Source organism: Sturnus vulgaris, chromosome 14, assembly GCF_052056855.1.
Source record: "Sturnus vulgaris isolate bStuVul1 chromosome 14, bStuVul1.hap1, whole genome shotgun sequence".
Lineage (NCBI taxonomy): Eukaryota > Metazoa > Chordata > Aves > Passeriformes > Sturnidae > Sturnus > Sturnus vulgaris.
The window spans coordinates 18,068,939-18,088,399 of NC_142256.1; the positions used below are offsets into that span (position 1 = coordinate 18,068,939).

General features: G+C 36.0%; 1 protein-coding gene across 15 annotated transcripts in view; it reads right to left on the reverse strand.

The window, feature by feature from the left end:
- Positions 1 to 19,461, reverse strand: part of MTMR1 (myotubularin related protein 1) — a 36,850-nt gene that overhangs the window by 5,585 nt on the left and 11,804 nt on the right. For all 15 annotated transcript variants that reach the window (XM_088173458.1, XM_088173465.1, XM_088173462.1 and 12 more), the window contains 8 exons: positions 19,279 to 19,362; positions 18,556 to 18,705; positions 17,637 to 17,825; positions 16,965 to 17,150; positions 13,678 to 13,884; positions 12,806 to 12,898; positions 7,811 to 7,924; positions 6,448 to 6,624 (listed from right to left, as the gene is read on the reverse strand). In XM_088173458.1, the coding sequence (XP_088029584.1) occupies positions 6,448 to 6,624; positions 7,811 to 7,924; positions 12,806 to 12,898; positions 13,678 to 13,884; positions 16,965 to 17,150; positions 17,637 to 17,825; positions 18,556 to 18,705; positions 19,279 to 19,362 (1,200 nt within the window). The remainder of the gene's footprint in view (positions 1 to 6,447; positions 6,625 to 7,810; positions 7,925 to 12,805; positions 12,899 to 13,677; positions 13,885 to 16,964; positions 17,151 to 17,636; positions 17,826 to 18,555; positions 18,706 to 19,278; positions 19,363 to 19,461) is intronic.

A 19,461-nucleotide genomic window follows, 5' to 3' on the forward strand; every position in this document is an offset into this window, starting at 1 on the left:
TTTTTAAGGAAGTCAGACTATATGCTGCTCCCCATCTCATAACTAATTTTTTTGCCACCACTTACCCAAGTCCTTCTACCTATCCTGAGAAATATCCTCTGCACTAAATATAAGCTTTTATAGACTTCTCCCTGTTGTCCACAATTCTGGCATCTTTTTGTTTGGCTTTAAGCTCTAACCAAATTTTGTACCATCACATTCAAATCCCTAGTTTTATTCCATTACCTCTCTTTCACTGAGTTATCTTAAGGAACTAGTTTTTTGGTTTTTTGGTAAACAAAACAAACAAAAAAAAAGGAATATTCAACTCATCAGGAAGATTTAATTTAGGGAGAGTCACACTTTTTCCCATTTCAACATTTCTCTAAGTTTCTATTTCAACTACTCTCCATCAAGCCACAATTCAACATAGGACCTGTTCCCCTCCTCATACAATCTATTCATTCACCTGTAGCTACCTTCAACTTCTGCACTTCTTCCCTGTTACTTATGTCTTCTCCGTTCCTTGGATATTGCCAGCTCCCTCATCTCCCCAAAAAGTTTCTCCTCTCTGGTACATGCAGTCTCTTTCCCTGGTAAGCCACGACATGATTCTCACACTACTTATACCTGCATTATCTGAAACCCCATTCCCAACCAGTAAAAAGCAGTAAAATGCTGCCAAAATTAAGTGACCCAAGTAACATTCTTCATTAAGGAGAACTGATTGTAGGTTTCTGCAAATTAACCAGTTAAAATGGTTACCTTCCTCATTTAGCCTCCTTTGCTGCCCATTTCATTCAAAAGGAGGTACTTTTTCTCCACCTTAATGACAGGGTACCTACTGCCTACATTGAGAAGAAAAATACTTACAACACTGCTAAAGCCATTCTTTATTGCTAAAAATACCATTGATATGAAACCATTTTTTAAACTGAATTATCCATGTACATCAAATGCAGAACCTGGTGCAGTGCAATGCTGAGCACACACCACTCCACAGTTATGATGAATTAATTCTGCTAGAGAAGGATTTGAGGAAAAATAATGTGTTTTCTTGTTTTTAAACTAAGCCCACAGAGAAACTATAGTTATGCTATACCATATACATACTACATCCCACATAAAAACCATCTAGACACAAGACAGCTTCATTTCTTCCAAAATTCATGCCTTCCTCTTCACAGAATTACTACAGTTCACTTTCAGTATTGATTTTCAGGCTTTCATTCCCAAAGAATCCTTCAGGATTCTGAAGTACTTTTGGATAGCAAAATTTGTCAACACAAGGATAGATATAAAAGAAATTATAATAGCTACTCACTTATAATACCACCAAGACTTAATTGGATGGATAGCTACTGTGTGTTACTTTACTAGCTCAAGGACAGCCATTCACATGAAAACTGTTCAACAGTGAATGCATTTTGTCTTGTTCAGTGAGCACACTATTTTAGCAACAGGGAAGAAAAGCTGCAGAAGAAAATAGTTATTTTAAATTCATTGCTCAACTTAAGATGGTCAGTTTTCCAAAAACCTACTCTGAGCATTGGAAAGACAACATCCTTCACTTGATCTTCTTCTTCCTCCCTGTGAAAAACTTAACTCCAACTTGTAGCAAAAGGCAATCTCAAATGGTAAACACAGCAATTTTCAATAATAGTCAATACTTCCACACTGTTTGTAGAGGTGTGCTCCTGAGAGCACAAATGCAAAAACCCCTGGCCTCCTAGAAAAGCAAGAACAGAAATTATGAATACTACCAGGTGGGAGCCAGAACAACTGATAGATTTCCAAACTCAGGAAACTGTACATGCTACAAGCTGATGCCACTGCTTATTAAAACCTACAGGCCATTTAGATTTAGACATCTGAGACATGAGAGAAATTGTGTTCTTGCTCTCCAAAATGGGTTAGAAACTCCCAAAAGTGAAGATTATTTGCACAGTACTAGCTTCTCCCATTCTACGTACATTCTATGCCACTATAGGATATCACTTTCTTTTGCTTAGGTAACTACAATTTCTGTCAGCATCCAGGATAAGTGGTTAATCTCTATTTTATTCCATACTGATTGTTATATGTAGATAAAAATTATCTGCAGTAAATTAAACTCCGGAAATCCTGACCTGACACTCAGCTAGAGAGAAATTACCAGGTACTGGCTGAAACCTGCCTCATCTCACAAGAAACTCTTTGTTAAATTGCAGAGATGAAATCTGCTTTGCTAAGGTAACACTCAGCTCTCTAATTCTCAAGGCAATTCCTTCTCCTGACATCTCCTGCCCCACTCTTTCACTCAGAAAGAGGGATTCAGGACTAGCAATGCCAACCAGTTTCAGAGCTGTATGATAGCTCTGTCCTGCCACAAAATGGTAGGATAGGTATATCAAATGTGTGGACTTGTAAAAATATCCCAATGTCAACTTGCTCAGAGGGGTACACACTAGGCAGTGTGACTAAAGGCAGTGATAAATACATGAACGCTCCATGTGCCAGACAGTAAGTTATATGTAGTAAGTTACACATTATCCTGTTACATGTAGGAGAAAGCATTTCAGTAATTATGTTTTCCAGTTTATTGTCAGCAATTTTCCCAGTGACACTCATATATTTTGTGTTTCTTGACACTGAAGCTCAGCTAACATCCGATTGGCTCAATTATTCAACACATCAAATCCTTCTGCAATAGCATCAAATAAAAGCAATTGTAAGCTATTTAGATACTTTTTAGTCATTTCTGTATATACTGAACAAACAGCTTTACTTATTCCTACCTTTCCCTTTCACATCTTTAAGTGAGCTGCTAACCAGGCAACAAAATTTCCCTGACTCTTCCATAGAAGTTTTGTGATTGCCTTTAGCAGCCGATCCCATTACAGTAGCTGAACTGAATTTCTAGGTGACAGATGGTGGTAGCCTTTTACTCTGGATGACAATCCACACACACAAAGAAAAGAATGAATTTGAAAAATTACAGGGGTTTCTACGATATTAACATGAGCACTGTGGCCAAATTTACAGAATAGAGCTTGAAGAAAAATTACCAGGCATAGAAAAACAAAAAAACCACATAAAACCAAAGTTAAACTAAGCCCTGTCCTCTAAGGGTTAAAATGTAATTTCCAAGAAAGCATAAAAAGAACTAAATATATTCTACTGGACTGTGCAAAGTTTGGTGACTAAAATGCATTATTTTCTTTGCTTCACACAGCTTGACTTGAAAGGACTGGAACTTTTACTCATGCTCTGTATATATGAATGATGGGGTATGTTAGCTCAAAAATACTGCCTGCCCTGCAGAGATCATATTCAAGAAAATTCATTGTTGTGTTCTCCCCACCTTACAGAGATGCCCAAGGAGATACCTAATGACATCTGGCAGCCAGAACTCCTCAAACCAGTGTCAAGAAGAGGATGAAATCACTATATAGAAAAGGGAAAAGTGTGTATCAATTGAAAAAATTCAAAAGCATCACATTATCTCATGTATTCCAGACTAGAAGAGTCATCTGTAAGGCCATACCCACTGACCCCACACCTCTTGTATGAGAGAATGGAAGAGCTTCTATTCCACATGCCACATACATATACACATTTCTCCAATTCAAAGAAAGGGCAAATCTGAAAAAGGTCTTCTCAGCCAATGAACTCAAATAAGACAGAACTTAAATCTACCTAATTTTCTTTAGACAAGAAGTCAATAATGATGTAATGCTTCCAAACTCAAACCAAAGAATATTTTATTTCACTTAAGAATTAGAATGATCTTGTTGAAGCACAATTTAGCAACAAGAGATGTCCAAATTTAACCTAGAATTTTCCAGTGTTCAATTCTCAGACTCCTGAGCTTTGAACCATATGGGAAGAGGCTGTGCGTGCTTAAGTGCACAAAATCTAATGCAATACAAAATAAAGAGGTTCTTGATGCAAATAAACATGATCAAATCCACCATCTCAGGCTTCTACAAAGCTCAGACAGAACTGAAATAATGTAATTCTAATCAATCTTTATAGAACATAAGAATAATGCTAAACTCTGTATGTCCTACAGCAATGAAGAATATGTTTAGACCATACCACAACGGCAAAGGTTGAGAGACAGCTATTTGAAGACAGAGTACAATAATACACAAACAAATAAATGGTTATATCAAGTTAGTGTTCAGTAATTTTCAAATAAAAAAAAATTACAGGTCATATATGCGCACTTCCAATAGAAAAGGCAATGAAGTGCAATGAAACTTCTCTTAGTCTATTTAAAAATGAAGCTCACTAATAAGCAGGAATGAAAAAACCTAAAGCACTATTTATTATTCATCTTCCATTAAATTCTCCTTTTTGGGGAGCTCCTCAAAAACAATAATCATGGTTTAGTTTTCTAAAGATGTTTTTGCAGCTGATAGAACAGCACAAAGTTGCCTTGAACTAATTATCAGAGAACTCACTCATGTTAAGTATTTTATTTTCTCTAATACTTAGTTGAAAATCAAAAGAACACATTAAAAAGTATTCAACAAAATCACCTTTTATGAGTAGGCAGGGATGCTCATTAATTTAATAAATCTACTGATTAAGAAAATTTTCACTGAAGATAAGTGAAGACTTGCTGGGTGTCACAAGGATCACTGTCCTTTTTTCTGTCACTGAATGCATCCGAATGTTATTGAATTGGTTAACAGGGTGTGACACCAGACAATGCAAACACAGAGGAAAGCAAACTTAGTATATTGTGATTGCAGAAACTGTTTATTTACCTGCTTGTATGAGTCTGTGCTTTCATAATTAGACTGGCAAATGCAAGTCTGCAACAAGAAATTGTAATTTCTGCTGCTAATTTACGCAAGTAGATGTGAAACACTCCCAAATGTTGGTCATAAATATCACATAAATTCAGGCCAGAGACAAGAGGAAAGGGAGGATGTATCAAGACAAAATTTAGGTGGTAGAACTAAAAAGTTGAAACACTTCTTAAAGTACTTCAAGAACAGCAGGTGGCAGGAAAGTTAAGGCAGTTACCAGGACCATCACATTTTATTCCCTTCAGCTGCTGATGGAGGGACCTGCTCTAAGACAGTGAATGAGTCTCATGTGCCAGAATGACTGAGGAGCATCTCCCAGAGAAGCAGGCAGAGCACTCAGTGACAAAGACAGTGAGCAGAGTTCTCAATAAGAGATGACAGCTCTGGTATTTCCTCATTATGTCATCTCTTCCCTACCCTCCCTCTTTTGGACGAGGACTGGCTTTCATGTGGTTCACAAAGCCTGCTCACTCTCAGGGCCTGGAGATCTCAATCAAATACAAGTCATAAACCAACAATACTGCAGGCAGTGCAAACACCACCCAAATGGTATTCAGCAAACAGGCTATAGGAAAGATAGTATTTTGTTAAAAAGCAGCTGACAATTTCACTTGAAAATTATATAACTTAAAATATACCATCTTTCAAAGTTTTAAGAAGTAAGAGAAACAAAGCAGCTCAGAGGAAAGACCTCGGTGAGAAAAGCAAGCAATCCAGACTTTTCCAGGACCTTAAAAGGTATTTCTCAGATACTTGGACTTCTAACAGTGTGGTGTCTTTGAAACTTACCTTGGAACACCATCTTTTATAACAGATTCTGACTTATGCACATCTAATAGATCTGAAACTCACATCTCATTCTAACTGCTAGAAGATGAAAGCAGCTTTCAAGCAATCACTTAATACAGGTAATTTATCATAATATGCTTGGAGGTGCCTTGGAATGTTACCTTAATAAAGAGATGGTGTAGCACACCCAGTTATATCATGATTGTGACACAATCTGAATGTGTCACAGTCTTCAGACTTCTAAGCAAAAGAGCATATGAAGCATTTGTCTGATGAAATTTAGAGATTTATCTGAATAGCAGAGATTATTTATAAGAACAAATACTGGATTAATCAAGAAGCATGCATGGGGAGTGTTTCATCTTATACGTTATCTTAAAACTATAAAAATCAATTGAAAACAAACATTCATGGGATGCTTAATTTAGAGAGCCTGCAAAATGAGCTGGTACAGTCCAGGTCTTTCAGAAACTGCTGCTCTTTTATCTTAGTGCTGGGGAAAGGGCAAAACATGATTAAAAGCAAAAGTACACAAAAACTGCAAGAAGGCAATAAAAGTATTAAAGTGTTACAAAGTATTATAGAAGTATTATAAAAGTAATCTTCTGACAAAAAAGACTGTTAATCTTTACAAGCCAATACAGTGATACTGTAACTCCCTAGTCTGTGGGTGACATTAATGAAAACATCCTTTTCCCCAGTTTGACCACATCCAGCATCATCTTCATGACAAACACCTTTTTCCATATCAGCTGAAATATGTGCAACAGATGAGCGCTTTTGTATTAAATGCTGCATTTGACATTAGGAAAAATAATGATCTCTTTTAATCTCTGTGACCTTCAGTAAAACACTGAAGACATGTGAAAGCTCATACCTGAGGCCGCATCCTTGGGTTCCATCTGATGTAGTAGTTCACCCACAGTTCCAAATGGTTCAGACTGGCAACAGGATATAGAACATGGTTTTCATAGTTTACATAGAAAGGATTTGTGAATTCCTCTAACTGGCTGTTTATATAGGACCACAGAGATACAGTCTTTGTGCTCACCTCCTGATTGAAAAAAAAGTTGAAATAAAAAATTAATGACATGGATAGCTAAATTTTAAATATTATGTTAATATCTACATATAAGTAATTCTGTCAGAATTTTACCTTATCTACTAGAAAATTACATGCCGTCTGAGAACACTTCCAGTAGCTGATCACTAAACAGCCTTAAAACTTTAGCAAAACATCTGAATACTTATTTTTGTCCAAGGCTAATAGAGAAAGGAAATTTAGGCATATTCTTTTCAGACACACTAAAGTCTAGTTGAGCAAAAGCAATCTGTACTGCTCACAATTTACAGCAATATATACAGCTACTTAAATACATGGTTACACACTGACCAACTAAACTAAAAAGATAGTTTTAATAAGATTATTAGTGAAGAGACAGGGAATTTGGAAGATCCAAAATAGTGTCTGTGAAAAATAATTATTCAATTTTCCCTCTCATACTATCTACTCCCAACAAATAATTGATATGCTTTAAACTCACTACTTGTATCTTTATTTGCACTTCTGAAAGTTGTTTTATTCTAAATTTAATCAGCGTAATAATGGTTAGATCAAGGACTGGAAATCTGAATTTACATCAGATTCATCTTACAAATTTAAACTCCTTCAGAGTTGTAAAGCATGTGTTTCTACTACTGCTGTGTCTTAAACTGCATTTCTTTATTGAGAATTGCATCTGACTATTTATTTATGAAAGAAAGCTGTCTGGAAACTGCATTTGCTGATAACATGTTATTCAGCTCCATCTTGTGGTATTTACATGCAACTTTTCCCCTATAGAAGCAGTAGAGACAAACTAAAAAAAAAAAAGGCAGAACTAAATATAACAAAGAATTTTAAGTTGCTGGAATAAATGAGATAGTAAAAATAACAGTCACAAGTAAGCAAAAGTGTACTTGCAATATTAACAAGCTTTAATTTTTCTTCACAAACACATAATATTTCATTGAGTCCTAGCTTCATTCATTCAGATATAACTAAAGAAACCTAAGTTCCACCTCACTTAATAGCAGGACATTCAGTATATATTTCTCCATGAAATTTAACGTTTGCATTGTTTTTTAAGAATATGTGACAAATGTATTTAAAAACACAGCTCAGACATTCTTAGCTAGTTTTCTATGCATTTGTATATAAAACCAGAAAACCAAGAATGTGCATTATACTAATCATTTACCTCTTTTAATCTCTCTTTTTCACAGTTGCATAAGAAAGTCCCAAAGAGACAACTATAAAGGTGATCCAGAATGGTGATCAAAAATAATTCGTTGAATTCAAAGGCTGCAGGAAACTGGTATTTTAAAAAAGGGTAAAATTACTTCAAGCATTATTTTAAACAGTGTAGAAAGGAAGAAAGACATAAGAAGTAACCAAATATTTCAGGTAAGATTTTTTTCCTATTTAGGGATTATTTGCAGGAAAAGTCAACAATTTCAGTAACTCCTGCTTCAAGAATTCATTTCACGTAGATACTTCTCAGAGTTACACTTTACACTCATTATCCAAGCATACCAGAATACAAACATTAGCTGATGCGAAACTGGTGATACAACGCAATCCATTTTAAGAAGCTCTAACAGTATTCTGTTCTACCCCAAATCCTCTTAAACATATGTTTTATATCTCTTATTACAGAACAAGAAAACATTTGGGGGGGAAGGAAAAAATAACGACATTTAAGAGTTTTATTTCCTATTTCAACATGCAATGAATTGCATAATAAGGACTACTACACATACATTGTACTTAACATTTATTTAAAACTTTTCTTTCATTTTCTACTCAAGTAAGTTACTTTTCTCCATTTCACCCTGAGTTTACCATCAATTATATACAATAAGCCTTTAATCCCTCTTCTTCTGTATGGGAAAGTAAATCCTGTACATCTGAAATTAAAGTACTCTTACTCCCCTGAGCACCATTAGGTATTTTATTCACAAGCTGAGGTTACCTGATATATTCTAAGACAAGCAGTCAGAAATCTGAAAGTGTTTGTCCTAATCTGTAGTGCTGTAAAAATTCATAAAGGAAGAAATTAGTACAAACTGCAGGGACTGCTGCCCATTCTGATGGAACAAGTCCTTCTTCAATCAAATTTTATGGTAAGACTACATGTGGCAACTGCTTGATGTGCCAAAATAACTTTCTGTCCAGTATGACAAGGGTAGCAAATACAGACATGGAATTATAGACATTTAAAAGAATAAAAAATTGGGAAAACTTAAGAGGCAGCATTTCTCTCACTAACAATAAAGAGCACATAATAAGAGAATTATGTTCAGAACAAACAAAACAAATTTTGTGCAGTCTCTCTAAAAGAGTACATCTTCACAGAAGTCTAAAAGGCAAAGTTGTAGATTCATAAGGCAGAATTTCCTGCAATAGGGATAAATTTTAAGTCAATATTTCAGATGTGCAGAAAGCAGAGGACTGGTTTCTGTTTTGTGCCACTAAAGAACACTCAATACCTTGGCGAGTGACTCAAGACCTACTTAAAGACGATTCCTACAGTTAGGAGGAATAACAGCAATTGGGACTGTGGGTGAACTAGCTGATCCAGAAATTCCTCTTCAGTGTCAGCTGTGATTTATGAAGGGCAAATGTTTATTCATGTTGAAAGTAAAGAGCTGAATAACACACAATGGGTGTGCTTGTATTAAAGCCAGAGAGATCTAAGTTTTAAACAATATTATATAAAAAAGAAGATTGATCTAAGACACACATTGTAAAAACATTCTCTTTCCAAGACTTCAAGCTAATACATACCAGCTTTTGATTGAAAATTTTGAGTAAGGAGATTATCAGCATCATAACATAGAAAATGAATGGAGCCTTCTTATGACTCTGCACTGTGCACTGTTCACCAGCAGTGTGCTCACACTGGGACATCCCTTGCAAATTGTGGGCTGTTTTAAACCTCCTCACCATTTGTTTTCATAAGGCACAGAGGAAATTAAGATTATCAAAATCTCTTTTTCAGTCACGTTCTTAAGTTACTACTTTTGAACTTCCTTCTCTCTAGGAAATCATGCCAAAACTTAATTACAAAACAATGATGTTAAAAATACAGCTATTACTTTAAGGAAGTATGAACAGAACTTGACAAGCAGGTGTGCTGAACCAAGTCAGGAGAAAATTCACTGGGTCTCAGATCTCAGCATGCTGTGTCTAGCTCAAAGCAGCAATCAGATACAGAGAGCAAAAATAATTTGCAAAGCATCAAAACGATATTTGGAAAAACATTTGAAGACAAAGCATCTCCTAAAGGGATTCTCTTTAACTGAAAGCATTTAATGAACCTTGTCACATCAGGGTTCTGTGTTGTGACAGGTCCATACTAATCAGAAGGATGCTGACATGGCCACTATTCCAATCCGGTGAAGCATATTCAAAATTCCATACATCAGTGGTTGCACTCCAACTAGTTTATTAATAAGTGATAGCACTTTATTGAAACCTGGTCTTTGGATACAAGAGTTGTACTGTTGGAGCTGATGTATCAAGACTGTAGAGCTTCTATTACTGCTGCTGAAAAACCACTGACCTAAAAATGCCTTCATCTGTAGTTCCAAGCCTATTAGCATCTGCTTTAAGATTGAGGTGGAAAAAATCCTCAAATGGAAATTTACTTCTTCTCAAATCCACTAATTATGAGAAAACACAGGGGTCATTAAAATCTCCCATTTGTTGCTGCTGGAGTTGTTGGGGGTTTTTGTAAAGTGGCATTTAAAAAAAGAAATTATCTTGTTTAAGTCCAATGATGACAAGTGGCATTTGATTCAAAGACATGCAATATACACTTCTTTTTATCAATGAACTAATTCTGTAATACAGTAATATTTAACATTGAAACACTTGGCAGAACAACTGTGCAATGAATAATGGTTAACTGAATACTAGACAGAGGAACAGTGCACTGCTGAATCCAGTGAAAAATCCATCTACAGCAACAGCAGACACTCAGTAACAAATAGGATGAAACTTTCTGCTGACTTTAAATAGACTTTCCTCCTGTGAGGGCTCTGTGCATGAAAGGTAGGAAGTTAAACTGCAGAGCTACATGCACATTTTACAATTCTGTTTCATTTTTAACCAGGCATCAGTATTTCAACAGCTCACATGTGGCCTTTCCAATCTGACATCTGCTACTCAGTACCACCAGAAATTACTAACAAAGAAGGGAAATCACTTCAACATGTGTTCTTTTTTAAAATCTGAGGTCAATGTATTTCTCTCAAGTTCTCCATTATTATATTTGTGTGTTATGAAGACCATAAACCCAAGGGAAAATATAAGGCTGTCAAGGCCTAAATTTCACTGTCTGAAGTTATCTGAAAATTTTTATCTTAGTAGGAAGTTAGAGATTCTCTCATTGTTTTAAGGTGATTGTTTTAAGAATGTAATTCTTACACCCCAAAAGAGTCTATTTGCTTGCTTTTAGCCTATGCCCAAACCAGAGTCCTTACACCCTCCTGCAGTCATTAACATTTACTTGAGCTTTGGAACATTTCACATATGTTTACCATCAATTCTAAAGCACAAAACTATCACTGTTTTATGGGCAAATGACCTAGACAAAAATAAAATAGAATCCTCTTTTTCAGAGGTCTGTGTCAAGGCAATCACAGTCTTCTCTTCTCAGTGTTCAAGTCAACTGAAAAATTAAAATAAGTAGGCAAGAACTGTTCAAGAATAACTTACTCTATTTTTTTCTTGTGCAACATTAATGATCTTTCAACATCTCTGCCATTCATGAATTTTAGAACAATTTCTGGATCCAGGTTTTGAACAGATGTGGTATTGGCAAAATGTTTCATAGATTCCCCCTCTGCCCCCATCCCTTTCTCTTTCTTAAACTAGAGAGAACTAAACTGTTTATAGCAAGAAATAGTAGGCAGCGAGGGACATCACAAAAATAGAAGAGGCTGCTGCTCTCAATTAAGGATCTCTCCAGAGGACTTTTGTTCCTACCAGGTGTTTAGAACTGCTCCTCTTTGCTATTGTTATTAGCTTTCCTCTGAAAGAGAGAGAGAATTTTTCATTTATTTTCTCCAGCCATACTGAACCGCACATTAATGCTGAAATACAGATATACAGAAAGTCTACAAGAACCCCTGGACAAAGGCCCAGTATAACAGCAGGGAATTTTCATAAAGCACCAAAGATGACTGTTTTGAATAAAAGTTTTGGACACTACAATGCAAGTTTTAAGAGTCATGTTCAGAACAAGAAGACTAAGGTAAGAGATCTGGAAGTGCTAGCATCATATAGAACCGGACTGTTACCCTCCTACCTTCAAAACAAATCACATACTATAGAGACTTCAGTATAACAGCTTTCACTATAAAAGCACAGATCCATGTTAGGCTTCAAGAAGGTAAAAAAAAAGGAAAGAAAGAAAAAAGAAAAAATAGAGGGGAATGTGAAAACCAAAGGAGTCAAGCACCAAGAACTTCTACATCACTTGGAAATAAAGCCTTCATGTGGACAACCTATTTCAATAACGACATGAAAGAATGGCAATATAAAAGCACCAAAAAAAGCTTACGTTTTTGCTCATGGAGGCACAAATAAGGAAAAAGAAGACTAAATCCATTTGATAATTTAACATTTTAGAACAAAATTGAGAAGCTGAGTATTTTGGTATCTTAAGAATCACTAATTTCAGAGATCTCCCCTGATCTAGAAGTAAAAGCAGTGATGGACGTAAGAAAACTTATCAGAGAACACACTTGTGTGGTAGAAATGCTGTCCTGTATACATAAGGATTTAAAGGTTCACATTTGAGACATATATAAAAGAACTCGCTACTACCCTCAGTTCACAATCAGTTCAGATTTTTGCTGTTTCTTAAGGACAATATAAATCCATATAAGTGAACATGCAACACAAATAATTTATTTCATCAACAACTCTTATTTATGTAAACAGAAAATTCTTTGTAAGCCTATTTTAAACTGAAAAAAAATTGCTAGTATTTTGGTTTCAAGGAAAAATCTCTACTCTAGCTTCTTGTACTTAACTTTGAACAGAAATTTCGCTCTGTGTACATAGTGCAGCCAACTTCAGGTAAACATGCTACTACACTGTAAAGGAATGTGTTCTCCTACACAAATTATGTTTCCAAGATAAAGACTGATACCTCATAGAAATAGACTCTTCAGCATCTTACCTGCTTTGTCATTTGCCAAACACAGTCAATGAACTGCAGGAAGATGGGAGATCTGTCAGCATCTGCATGATCATCATCTCCATGTCCCACTCGCTGGAAGTCAGAGCACAATTCATTTCAGTCCAGTGTGTCTGCAGTACCATCTCAACACTGCCAAGCTCAGGAACTCTTAATATGTTCCAATAGTGAACAAGACAGGCAGGTCTTCCATAATGTTAACCTGCATTTTTCAACTACTAAAAATGCATCCCAATATTCCCTTACGGACATGCCTTCAGTGTCGAGCAGAGCTGGAAAGCATTACCAGCTGCTTCCCCATCTTCTACTGCACAACCACTGATTTCTACCAGTGGGTGAAACCAGTAGGAATTTATTAAGACTGAACTGAAAAAATGGTTATTCCATATCCACCTGTCATAGCTACGAGCGACTCCTACTAAGCCATCTTGAGAGTCAAAGCCCACAGAATGTCATAACAATTTATTCTAATTCCCCATAAGCCCATGTGTTAAATAAACACTTCAGCTTTAAAATCAGATTAATAACTTCAGCCATTTTTACACTTTAGAAACCTTAATTGTTTTCCTTGGTTCTCCATTCATAAACTCTAAATTACAATCCCTCGTTCTAATAACTCATAACGTTCTCATGACTTTTTCTCACCATTGCATTCAAACCACTTAATTAATTTTATCTGTCACATAAAGGTTTCCTGTTAAAAAATAAATGGGTCACAGTTCTCTGACACACTCAGACCACTAAAAGGACACCAGAGTCAATAACTCAAATGCAGCAGAGTACTGTGAAAAAACATGCTATTCAAAGTAAAAGCCCTGAAGGTGACAAACTGCACACTAAATTTTCCAGCTTACCATTGCAAATCGATGTCCAAAACTTATCCATTCTTTCTCTACAAGAACTTCAAAGCCCTTGATGGTTCTGTAATAGCTGTCCAGCATAAGCATGGCCAGTGCAGTGAGTTGTGCAGTTCGATCCCAGCCATCACTGCAGTGTACCACTACAGAGGTTTTACCAGATTCAATTTTATCTGCAATTCTTACTGCTCCAGCAAGAAGCATCTTAAACAAAAACGAAGAAACAAGTGTATTAAATACTACCAAAACTCTACTAAAAAAAAGTTAAGATTTTATACTCTTTAAGTCATTATGTTTTAAAATTTCAGATTAATTACATAATTATCCTGATGGCAATGCTTTAAATTAAGAGATTTCCAAACAGTGGTATGCATATTCCTAGAGATACAAAGACTGTGTGCACTCTGTTGTCCAGGACAGAGTTCTTACCAGCTCTTCATTACTAGCAGCACATAACATTAAAAGCATAACAAATGAAACTGGAAATCCCTTCTCTAAATTAAATTTATATTCTGTATTATGATGAAAAGACACAAATATTGCAATCTATTCAAAAGGCTGAAGTTCTGGGCTTTTCAAAAGTTCATTTCACATTAATCACTCTTTCTTGCTCCATTTTCAGTTCAACTGAAACTACTGAGTTTAGAGAAAGAGACATAACATCCAGCTAATCTGTATCAAAACACAACCCAAACCAACTCAGAAACCCCTGGCTGAGAGAAGTTCTGATTTGTTGCTGCATGAAGTATACATTGTATTCAGCTTCTAAGATGACCATCAATAGCCTGGATTCAGGAGCAATGCACAGGACAGAGATGACACAGGACTGACGTCACCTGTGCCAACTTGTTTCTCTTCTCCCCATTCAAAACCTCTTCTCTTTTGTTCCCTGATGCCACCTTCTAGTTTTTAAAAAACTTAAATAATCTCTCCCCTGTTAAGACTTGTCTCTAACATGACCTATCATGGCACTGAAAAATAGGTGGAGAAAAAAAACAACCACTAGAAATGGGACCACAGAAGAATTCCTATTCTGCATTCCCACATCAGAAAACAGAATCTTGCAAAATATTTGCACTTTTCTCTTCGCAGGCATGCAAAAACATCTTCTGGGAAGTAGGAAAGCTCGCATCTGCTGGAGAAGCTGCGCACAAGACCAGTCTTCAAATCTATTTCAAGAAGCATGTTTTAGAGACAGTTTCCATTTGTTCTCTCTCTCATTGGCCATATCTTTTTTGATAGAACTGAAAGATGCCAGAGGGGAAATAGCAAGAAACAACAGAAGAATGTCTATGGGAGAATAGTTTGTGGTCTGAACTAGTTAATTGCCAATTATTTAATTTAGAAAGCTCTAATGGCATTAATATTAAAACAGTTTGATCTTCAATAAAAGCAGAAAACTAATCTATTTAACATACAGGTATGCAATAGCTTGCTTTAAAGAGAACACAAAAATGTCTGTGAAGGAAGACAGCTGGAAATAAACAACAGAACAGGTACAGAAAATGTGCAGAGAATGGGAGACAGAAAACACATTTACTATTCAGTAAATATCTGTGGAGTATGTGAAGAATTAATTCTACTTTGGACAATAGTTTAGAAAACAGCTTCCTCTACAAATTTATTATTCTTTACAGATTTTTCAAAACCTGGTATCCAGCACAGTATTTCAGTTAGGGCTCCTAACAAATAACTGGCTTTGGATTGGCTTACAAAATAATAATTGAAAAATAGTTAATAGGACAAGTTCTAGGTTTACAAAATGAGAACTGAAAAATAGTTAATAGTACAAGTTCTACCCTCAGGCAGAAAATACTCTGGGTGTGCAATAAGCAACAAGTGCTTCTACTCATGTTGTTACTACTGTCTTCATACACAGAGTTATTGGTGCCTTCACAAGACACTCCCAAACCATCTCTGAAGCACTGTAGGTGCCAGGGGTTGGAAGGTGAGTTTCCAGTAATGCACTGCATTAAACTGGAACACAGACACACTGGTTTGAGACCAGAAAACAGCAGATGTGTTAAGAGTAAAGCTGTGGATTGTTAGTGCTATTACAAGCCAAATCAAAAGGCAAAGAATTCTTGGGAAAAAAATCTCAGATACTATCAACACTGTTAACACAATAATGGCAGCTTTTAAGAAATCAGCCTGCAGCTTCTGCTGTCAGTACCATTAAAGCAAAGTAGCATGTAATGGACAGGATAATGTAGAATGTCACACATGTCAACTCTTAAAAATAATTGAAATGAAATTTCCAATTGTTATGCTATTGTCACCTGTCTGACAATATCTGTGGTATCACAGTTAATTTCCGACAATGCCTAATCCAGTAATCCCACCAGAGTCAGTGGCAATAAAAGATGATCAGAGGCACAGAACAGATGGCTGTGAAAGGCCAGGCTGATAAGAAAAGGTTTCCAGATATTTAGATTCCCAAAGCTGTTTCAAATAGTTCAAATTCAAGAGAACAAGAAAACGAAACTGTTCCCAAAATATAATTAGACTCTTAATTTCGTGTTTGCTCCCTCTACTGGCTCTGCTGCAGTTGTCAGCAGGCACTGCTTAACAGAGTCAAACTAATGAATGATCCCAAACATGTTTTGCACGAGTGACATTTTGAGCCAGCTGCTAATAAAACAAATTACACTCCATCCATATTATTCATAAACAGGAGATTGAATGTGGTAATTAAATCATCTACTCTAAAATAGTTTCAAAGGTTAGTGAAACTGGCTGTAAAACTGACTGTGGTAATGATTTATTTTAATATTCTGTTAAATAACAGGGTGGATGATAACTTGATAGATCACTGGCTACAAACAGCTCATGAAAATGTAGGTGCCCACCACAAGAACTGTAACATTGAACTGAAGGAGGGAAGGATGAGAAAGACTCTGGAATTCACAGTCAAGTCCTTTTGGCAGTGGCTCAACTATACTCTGAAGTTCTCAGTGCATTCTTCCAAATGAGGGATAACCCTGGACTGCCCACAAACATTCCTTCTCAAGAAAATAAAACACAGCAGTAATTATGATACTGTTATTGGGAATTAACTCACTATCTGACAGTACATATAACTAGAAATACTACGTTATTATGGATGCTTAAAATGCTGCATTCTAAGTGCAATTCTGTATTTAAAAATTATACTTTTTCACAAGATTATTCTGATTAAAGCAACATGCTTGAGCTTCAACATTATTTTAGCAATATTTTCAGAAGTGCAACTTAAAAACATGGTTTAAAAAAGTAATTTATTTTTCACATCAGAAGCATTTTACCCTTATATATTCCAGCCAGTGTGTGGAGTCCACGTTTGACAGCCACCGAGTCTCATCAATAGTAGGATAAACAATTTCTTTAAGTTTCCGCAGGGATTCTCTCATGACGTGGATATTATGAATCTCCAGAAAGACTAGCTCTGCATTTGGGTAGGCACTTTCACTTTCATATCCTCCACCTTTAGCCTGTCATTCAAAAGGTAAAAACAGACAATGAAGAACATGTATAGGACTTCAGTATAAGGCACAGAGAGTTGTTTGACTCAAGTTTCAGGATTTTCTGAGAGAAGGGATTATTTTAGTGCTCATAAAAACATATTTTGGCTTTTGTTTTTCTAAAAAGAACCTGGAGCTTTTTTTAGTTGAAAGAAATTCTAATTGTAACAGGCTACATTTGATAATACATCCATATACCTTCCCCTTTTTATTAATGAAAGCTTTGGTCTTCTGTGAGCTCTACTGGATAATTTCTCAGCTATATCTTCATGCTGCCTTTGATTCCTGCCAGCCTTTCCAAAATGCTACAAGCAACTTACCTTCCTTCCTCTGGCCTCTTTAGGCACCCTTTCTTAGCTCTTTTCAACATCAGGTTCTACACATCCTGATGTCTGCCTCAAGCTTCGGCCTTGTAATAAGGCTGATGAACTAATGCCAGTTATGATACAAACCTACCTTGTTTGTATCTGCAACACTATTCTGCCTGGCATCAAAGATGATAAGTTTATGTGACTGAGCATTGGCATCCATAATTGTCTGCAAATATTTTTCATCTTCCTTGCAACGCTTATCATTTGGGCCAACTGATGGCTGGCTGCATCGTGTTATTGTTGCTTGACTCTCAGGATGAATCCAGGATAACACCTAGAATGAGAGAAAACTATTTAATTTACTACACTACTATAAAAGCAGCAGGCCAGAGAACAACTAGACAATCACACTGCCTATTTGGCATTATTTCCTGGCAAATCAACAAATGCAAGTTTAAGGACAGGCTGACGCAAAAACATGTTGACAGCACACTAGCACTGACTGCTCACCCCAAATCTGAGCCTGAAATACAGTGATTCTATTTTTATTTTTAACAGCAACTAAGCCTATATTATTCTAATTGGGAAAAAACAAGTGCAATGGAGGAATAAAAACTGCTTCCATGTGGAAGACTATGGACCTGTACACTGCCTTGCTAAACATGGAAACCAACACGATCTAACATATTTAAAGGGGTTCTAATGCTACCTTGTCTATTCTCAAGCAAAGCACTATGGCTATGACATTCTACTCCAAATCAGAACACAAGCTAATACATATGCCAGAACATCAGATACCACTGCGGCCTAGAAATGCTAATCCAATCAAAAAACTTACTACATAGCGCAGTAATTGTGCAATTAAACTCACATTTGAGTTGCTCCCTTCAGTTCTAAACCCATTGAGTGTAATTCTTCTTTCTTTGCCCCTCTACCCCACCCCATCTCAGGAAGGAAGCCATCCCACTGTTATTTAAAAAACAAAGCCTAAAAGAACACTAATGATTTTTTAAAAGCTACAGATTTCTAAAACACTTATATCCTCTCATACAAATTTCACTTACAGGAACTCTCCCTTTTGCTCTAAATGCTGCCACTTTTGAGAGATCATCGTCCTTTACACTGGTTGGCACAACAAGGACAGCAGGATACGTATCACAAAGCTCATAAGTGCTGTTAATTTTGGATATTTTCCAACTCTCATTGGGCAAGCCCTGTATGAAAACAAAACAATTTTGCAATTTTCCAGTTAGACTTTTACATATCTGAGTTTGGGACAATGAACAATTTAATATACTGCATACTTTAAAAAAAAAGCGCGCACTCACATTTCTTTTTAAATAAACTATAAACTTAGGTCTTCATACTGAATCATAAACCAATGGAAGTCTTTCCTACTGAACTGAGAAGGAAAATAACCCTATGGAAGATGTAGATTTAAAATTACAAACTACAGTTACTCTTTTGTTTAGTGATGCTTATTCAAATCCATTTTTTTATAAAGCCTGTGGTAGAAACAGCACTTGAAAAATGTGGATTTCCGAACTATGTTAATTTAGACCAATTTGCTCAAGTACCCAGCATCTATATCTCCACCAACTTTAGCAGGTGCTCAACACACTCAAATTCAGGCCACTTGCATTTTGTTATCTAAACATGAGATGTAGACAGTCAGTCTATGTAGCAAGAGCTGAAAATAATGAGTTTTCTGTAACATTTTTTCCTTCTTTAAATGGCTATGGGGGAGATGGAGAAAAAGAAAATACACTAAGTATTCTGTAACTTACCTGCCTCTTATATTCTGCCATTGGATCATACACTTTCCAGCCATTAACAGCAAACTTTTCTTTATAGCTGAATGCAAAAAGAGGCTAAAAACAATAAAACAAAATCATAAATTATTGCCTGACAGGTTGCATGCATAATAACTACAAAACAATCAACACTCCAGTATTTCAAATCTAGCACTT